This window comes from Antedon bifida, chromosome 6 (assembly GCF_963402885.1).
Source record: "Antedon bifida chromosome 6, ecAntBifi1.1, whole genome shotgun sequence".
NCBI classification, from domain to species: Eukaryota; Metazoa; Echinodermata; class Crinoidea; order Comatulida; family Antedonidae; genus Antedon; species Antedon bifida.
In genome coordinates, this window is record NC_136231.1 from 12,365,688 (window position 1) to 12,373,827 (window position 8,140).

At 32.2% G+C, this 8,140-nt stretch overlaps 1 protein-coding gene across 1 annotated transcript; it reads right to left on the reverse strand.

Annotated features, from left to right (window-relative positions):
- Nucleotides 1-4,538: 4,538 nt before the first annotated feature.
- LOC144845639 (uncharacterized) lies at nt 4,539-7,562 on the reverse strand. Its single transcript, XM_078703073.1, has 8 exons — nt 7,500-7,562; nt 6,965-7,312; nt 6,257-6,498; nt 5,854-6,108; nt 5,673-5,749; nt 5,264-5,460; nt 4,847-4,979; nt 4,539-4,759 (listed from the first exon to the last, which is right to left on the reverse strand). Exons 1-8 carry the CDS (start codon nt 7,560-7,562, stop codon nt 4,539-4,541), a joined length of 1,536 nt encoding a protein of 511 aa, XP_078559199.1.
- Between the last annotated feature and the right edge of the window lie 578 nt (nt 7,563-8,140).

The window sequence follows — 8,140 nt, forward strand, 5'->3', positions numbered from 1 at the left end:
AAGTTTTATCGAAATCCTCAAAATGGTCTAAAACGTTTTTAAATACGATATTAAGCTCTTTTGTGCTCTTTGATGTTTTTGTGTGAAAAGTTTTATCGAAATCCTCAAAATGGTCTAAAACGGTTTATAATGTGATTTTAAGCACTTTGATGTTTTTGTGTAACCAAGTTTTTTCGAAAATCACAAAATGGTCTAAAACGTCTCCAAATGCGATTTGAAGCTATTCTAAGCACTTTGGTGTTTTTATGTTAACAAGTTTTTTCGAAAATCACAAAATGGTCTAAAACGTCTCCAAATGCGATTTGAAGCTATTATGCACACTTTGATGTTTTGTGTGAAAAATTTTTGTCGAAATGCTCAAAATGGTCTAAAACGTTTTTAAATACGATATTAAGCTATTTTGTGCTCTTTGATGTTTTTGTGTGAAAAGTTTTATCGAATTGCTCAAAATGGTCTAAAACGGTTTCTAATGAGATTTTAAGCACTTTGATGTTTTTCTGTAACCAAGTTTTTTCGAAAATCACAAAATGTGACCCGATCTCGCAAAACCCTCTCTTTGTCGGCAATTCAAAATTCACGTAATCAGTCAAAATACGTCCAAATCGACTACCCTGGCAGATTACATGTTTTTGCATTTTCGAAATATTTCACTATTTAAGAATACGTCTACCTGATTTAAACTCCCGAAATTTAATTAAAATTTTGAAAAAAGAGAGTTTTAAAAACAAGTATTTTCCTCAAGCCTAACAATTTATTCACGATCTACGCTAAAATTTTGCGTAAATTCAGTTGAGTTGAGCAGAGTTTGACGACATTTTGATCGCCAGTTCGCTGCACAATGTTGAAAGGTCACACATCAAAATAAAGCTCATCCATTTGACATTCCAAATATGGAAGTTTTAGGGCGGAGTTTGAAGAAGGAACCAATGAAAACTTTGATTTACTATGACATAATTTAAGAAAATTCGGTTCTTCGAAGTTTCTGGAACAGCGAACTGCGTGTGTTGCTATGGCGCATCATCGCAATAACAAACGTTATTGGTCAACGCGCTAGATGTTATACGCTCTACGCGCGGAAATAAAAAGTAGTTTACATTTTTGTGAGGTTATTTTCATTTTACACACAGCATGTCGTAAATTGGAATAAAAACGATTTTAATATTCAAAGTAAAGTGTTCTGCAATAGCTGTAGCCTGTATTTGTTTATTTCATAGTAAAATAGACAAGTCAAAAACAATTCACGTCATAAACACAGCTGTTCCACCTATACAAATTAAGTCTGGCGCCACCAACGTTTAAACGACGCACTGTGGAGTTAAGAATGCGTTAACAGTTGTATACAATCCACGTGTAAAGAATAAACCCGGTCAGGCATAGAATGGCTGTAATTAAACAGCCAATAAAAATAAAGTAAAGATCAAGCTGGTTTATAAAATATGAATATTCATTACAACAACTGTCGACGAAGCTGGAAATGTGTTGATATGGTCTTCTCACGTGTGATTGAGGACAGAGGTGTTCAACGAAAAGTCAAGCCAAAAATGCCAAGTCTACAACATTACAAACAATCTTGAAGAGATTATAAAGTAGGTGTAACTTTGTTTGCCCGTATATATTAAAACTGATTTTTTAAGTAGTAGTCATTGATATGGTTTGATAGTTAGTTATCTTGTGAGTGTTTTAAAAGGGTAGATAAGGAGAGTTGCTGGCTGAGATTTGTATTATGGCCGTTTGCCAATATGAATATTTTCGGTCTAAGGCTAGCCATTATAGTGGGCCTAGATAATCCAGTTGCAGTGTATTTCAAGCGCAAAGTACTCTGTATCATCACCCAAGGAAGTTTAAAATCACCGGAACATAATGATGTTTTACCTAGCCTAATAAGCTCAGGCCTAGGCTAGGCCTAGCCTAACATTTTATTTTACATAGGCCTAGCTAGGGCCTAGGCCTAGCCTAGCCAGGCCTAGTTAGTAGTAGGCCTATTTAATTGGTTCGGTATTATAGCCTAGCTAGCTACCTAAATACATTTCTTCCATGCAATGTTAACATAATACACAAATAATACTTAAATAGGCCTAATGACTGGTGTACCTAATTTAATACTAATAGAATAAGAATAATATAAGATACAAAGTGCAATTAAAAAAACAAACAACTATTTGATTCTTGTTTGATACTGTAACTATCCAAGATAATATTAACCATATTATTTAGGATGTTAATAATAATATTATATATATTTTATTCATTATGACAGGTATTACATTTTTTTACATCAACTTCTGACATTATCATTGTCATGTTCAATTTTCTAGAAGTGCATGCTGTTGATACAGTACAATTTATCATTAATGATAATTAACATTTTTATTATTATTATTTTCCACAGTATCAATTCGCAGCCATTATGTAATAACAAGTTAAAAGTTAACAGCTAACATAACGGATAACAGAAAAATGAACATTAGCGATTAATTATTAAGTACTGTATTGTAATGTAACATGAAAATTACATTTTACATTTTCCAATTACAACATTTTTTTTGCATTCATATTAATTTATTGTTTATTTTCTTCACTCATCAAAAAATACTTCATTAACCGAGACCTCATCAAGGACAGCCCATGTCAGAGATGAAAGAAAATGGTCAACTGCAACGTTAACATAACAGTATTAATCGTATTATCACTGAATGGTTAGTATGTATATTAATTATAAAGTGCAAATTTAATAAAACAAACTATTTGATTCTTGTCATGAATATTTGTACAAATATATAATAATACTGTAACTATCCAAGATAATATTAACCATATTATTTAGGATGTTAATAATATTATTATATATATTTTTTTATTATTATGACAGGTATTACATTTTTTTACATCAACTTCTAATTCATTGTCATGTTCAATTTTCTAGAAGTGCATGCTGTTGATACAGTACAATTTATCATTAATGATAATTAACATTTTTGTTATTATTATTTTCTACAGTATCAATTCGCTATGATGATCATGTAATAACAAATTAAATGTTAACAGCTAACGTGAACATTAGCGATTAAAAATGCACTGCATTAACCGACATCTCATCAAGGACAGCCCATGTCAGAGATGAAAGAAAATGGTCAACTGCAACATTAACATAACAGTATTAATCGTATTATCACTGAATGGTTAGTATGTATATTAATTATAAAGTGCAATTAAAAAACAAACTACTATTTGATTCTTGTCATGAATATTTGTACAAATATATAATAATACTGTAACTATCCAAGATAATATTAACCATATTATTTAGGGTGTTACAGTAATAATATATACTGTATATTCTAATATTCTATTATTATGACAGGTATTACATTTTTTTACATTCAACTTCTAATTCATTGTCATACACACATCATTCTTCATCTTTCCTGCATTTCTTAGGTTGGGTAACTTCATGCTGAATTTCAGGTGAAGTGAACACTAAATGTGATGTCATCATCGACATCAATTGGTCCAAATTGCTGCGGATCCCATAAACAGCCCTTTTACGTCGATTGAATTCCGCGTGTATGAGCTCTCCTCCTTGTTCTGATAAAAGACCTATTCCGACTCCCCACTCCCTCATGAATGGAATGGCATGATGTTCCAGCATGTGGAGCTTGGGTTGTATGACCCCTGGTGCTATTCGTCTGTACTCTTTTGAGAACTTGTTTATTGCATTTTCTGTATTGAAGTTTAATTAGTTATAAATGAAAATTTGTTACGATAAATTCGTGTACAATTTTGTAATATAAATTGCCAATAATAAAGCATTTTTGTTAGCTTACCATATCCATCAATTTCTGCATCATCAATACATCTAGTATGGTTTATGCAGGCATGTACTTTACTGAATGTGTTAAACACAGGTGTAAATGATTGACGTATCTTCTGTATCTTGATCTTCAACAGATTCTTGCAGTGTTCAGGGCAGTGATTTAGTTGTTGCTTGAGTGTAACTTCAACTCCATCCATAAGTTTGTCTATTATATTAAACTGAAACAACAACAAAATGGCAACATCGGCAAGTGTTTTCAAAACAATATTGATTATCTGATAAAACTCCTAGAAAGTAGGAAGCCTTTTACCAAGGTAAGTGAAACTTAGAAACACAAGCACATCAGGAAAGATAAAAATCACTGGCATTTTCACATTCTTTCAATATCAGTTATATAATAATTGAACTTGACTAATTCCAAATAATGATTGAAGGAGCATTGTATTTTGAAATTATTATTATTAATCAATCTTCTATGACAATGTAAACACTTACTTTACAGGCTCTATATACATGATTTCCAACAAAACTCTTTCCATGGTATTGTTGGCGAGGAATTTTGTTTTTCCGTAGAATTTCATCCATTTGCGTCGCAAGAGGTCCAGTTCCAAATTTTAGGTCGCTGTTTAATGAAGTACGCTATTAGGAAATATAAAATGTGTATTAAAAGCGTTTAATTGAATCCATTTTAATTAACTACATTGTATTTATATTTACCAAGTCTTTAACTTCTTGATCTTTTAGATTGATCTGGTGTCCAAGCTGTGAAATGGTGTCCAAGCTGTGAAATGGTATCCGCATTATATTCACGTTGAACAAGTGACAACGAGAGTTGGTTGCGCAACTCATCAATTTCTGCATCCAAAGACTTAATTTTTTCTGCACAAGAGTTTCGATTGGATGTGGCTTCAGCTACTTTTTTGTCAAAGTCTGGTAAAAATTCACCTGGAATAATAGATTTTAAATTTATTTAGTCAAGCATTTACAAAGGAAGATGGCAACAGATTTAAATTTCTGGTTCTGGCAATTCACCCTCATATATTTGATTGGATGCATCCTGTCTCATATTAAAAATGATGAGGTCCAGGTTATGTATGTCCTTTTCCAGCATGTCATACATTTTTTTAAATAGACCAAGCGATATGTGCAAAGCTGGAATGGATACCTGGAAAATATAATTTTAATACTTGGAATTAATTACAAACAAAGGTATGCATGCTATATTATGATTGTTATTTTTTTGTTTTAATTTTTAAACAATTTGCATGTCCACCATGTCAACACTTTGCACATGCATCAAATAGGTTGATGCTTCAACCAGCTAAAAAATGGATTTATTATACTGTACATGTTGTGTCGATTAGAGGACATGCAAATCAAAACTCACTGTTGCAAAATGTCATAACTAAAATTCTATTTAACTGTTCAACTAACGACTAATTCGCTTACCCTGTTTAACTCAATGTTGACCATGTAAGGTCTAATTACACTATTTGACACCAGCTTGCTTTTCTTTATGTCTTGGCCATGGTCTACAAATGACTTAAAATCGCGATTATACGATTTCAGGCATCTGCTGCTCTGAGGTGCCCTGTTTTGCTTTATATCATCCTGGTTGCAATAGCAGTAGATGCAACTGTATTTGCCTATAGGAAAAACACAGCTAAAACATCTTAGTTAAAGATGCATTTTAATAAAAAAATAAAAAGGCAATACTTAATATTTTTAGCAGGGATTTAAAGTATAGTTTTTTAAAATTCTAAATTATACAGCACATGAAAATCCCATAACAAAAAATTGTCCAAGGAAGTTTCAACAATACAATTAAATATTTATTAACTCGCAATTATTTACTCACCATTGGGGCCAACCAGTCCATATATTCGGGATAAAAAGTCGTAGTCCCCAAAACAAAAGAGCCTGATGTTATGAGTTCTGCAATATGAGTAAATTATAACCATAACATACACTAGGTTTTATAACAATTATACCATCACCTATATATTTTGGATTAATTGTTCTGCTATACTGTACATTACCTCTTTGTTTTGGGTGAGACCCACTGACTTCCATCTAATTCCATGACCTCATCGATCACTAAGTTTAGTCCCTTTTCTATGTTGATGGTAAGGTCTGGGGCTTGAAATATCAGAATCACGATGATGTTCTGCAGGGCGTTCGGCTTTTCCAAACCACAAATTTGCAATTCGAATTTGGTGGTGTCACCACCCTTATCACCACCAAATTTGATAAAGATCTCGTCATTAGGCCTATTGAAGGTGAGTTCATCTGACCTAAAATAGCATATAATTATAAAAATGTAGTGTAGAAAGCAAGACATTTTTGTAATTTATGTATTTTATCCTTTCAAAACTAAATGTGTTTTTTATTTTATGGATTTAAATAAATACAATTGAAAAATTAATCCTATGAAAAACCTACATGTCATATTTATTCAAGTAGTCGTATACAAGTTCTTTAATCTTTGTTAGTCGTACGACTGCTACCTCTTCTAGCACCAGCCCTCCGATAGAGGTAGCACAGTCTCTCTTTAGAAACATGTATTCTAAGGATTTTCTTAGGTAATCGCCTACAATCTCTTCTTGACATATTCGCATTTTGCGCTCTGATGCAAATAAACCTGGACAGAATCTGAAAAAGAAAATACTGCATTTACTTACTGGCTGGGTTATCATTAGTTTGGATAACAATTATTATAACTATTATAATTTACATACCTCCGCAGTGCCCGTTGTTGACTCCAGTTTATTCTGCATTTGTTCATCACTGCTAGGCATTTTTTGGCATCCATTTGGGGATAAACGAAATTGATTGGAATGGCTGGTGGTGGTGAGGCTATTGTCTCGGTGACAAGTTTTAGTGGCTGAATTTGAAAAACATAAATATATTCATCATTACTATTAATTATAATATAAAATGATATAATATATACTGTATTTGCCAGCCTGTATATTTGTATAGACTTTATTACTGTATATAAAGAGTTTTTTTTTCATTTACTACAGTACTGTATACATGTTATATTTTTATATGTACATTGATTAAAATAAATTTATGAATTACAATTTATTAATGTTTTTTAATGTACATCTTTGTGTTTATTTATATCAAGTTGGCTGTAAAACTTACTCGTCCTTGAGTTGTGAGGGACATTTTCCCATCAACTATTTCTTTTCTCACAAGGCCATGTGCCATGTTCTTTAGTTCTGCTGGATACACATGTACTTGATTTGTTGTCGCACTTATTTCTTTAACAGCATTCACAATCGTTGCAAATGCTTGTTCCTTTATAGATTTACAAAAGTGGCTTTCTGTTTCAGCTAGCACCAGCTTCAGATTGCAGTTAGTGCATTTTAGAGGCACCTTTAATATGGACTGTTCCACAATTGGTGGAATTGACTGAATGTTGTGAGGGGTCAATACGTTGTCACAACTGAAGCATTCAATTTCTCCTCTTCCAACTGCCTTAAAGACTTTCTGTATGCAGAAATTGCAATAGAAATGTTGACACGGTGTCTGTATACTGTCAACAGAAAGTAGATTGCCACAAACATTGCATTCATATATATTATCAACATCATCAAAAATATGATATTGGCGATTTAAAGCGAGTTCGCTTTGTGCCGATACAAAATTTCCCCTAATGTTACGGGAATCCGGAAACTTGTATTGTTTCAACCGTCTTCCTTGTCTCAATTGCTGCCTCAATAAGTAGCAAGCAAGGCATTTCGATGTATGTAATTTAGCTAATTGAAAAAATGGTGATATGGTCTGTCCTTTAATAACTTTTGAGTGACATGTTGAACAGATCCATTCAAAATGTATGTCATTTATTTGTAGTTGAATTTTCATATTCTCACTTTTATACTTTTTTTCATTTTCTTTAATTTTTTTACCACAGCAATGACAGATGGAGTCTATAGCCCTCTCATGAAACTGCTCCTCCCTGTAAAAAAATTATATCATCAATCTATGAATTTAAAAAAAAAACAATTGGGCGCAACAGTGCAATGTTGGGTTTCGTATTATTAGTTATAACTAATTAGTTATATGCTATAATATACTATCATGCCTACACTGTCAGACTGGTCTAGGCATATAGGCTAGTAGTATTATTAATATTTAATTATATTTATAATATTCTAAAATCTAAATAATAATTTTATTTTGTCAACAATAAATAATGCCAAACTGTAGGCCTAGAAAAAAACAAATAACTATGTTTTAATAATAGTAAATATCAAATTTTCTAGCGTTGGGCCTAGCGTCATCCTAGGCCCCCACCTATACCGCTCTTGTCGCGGT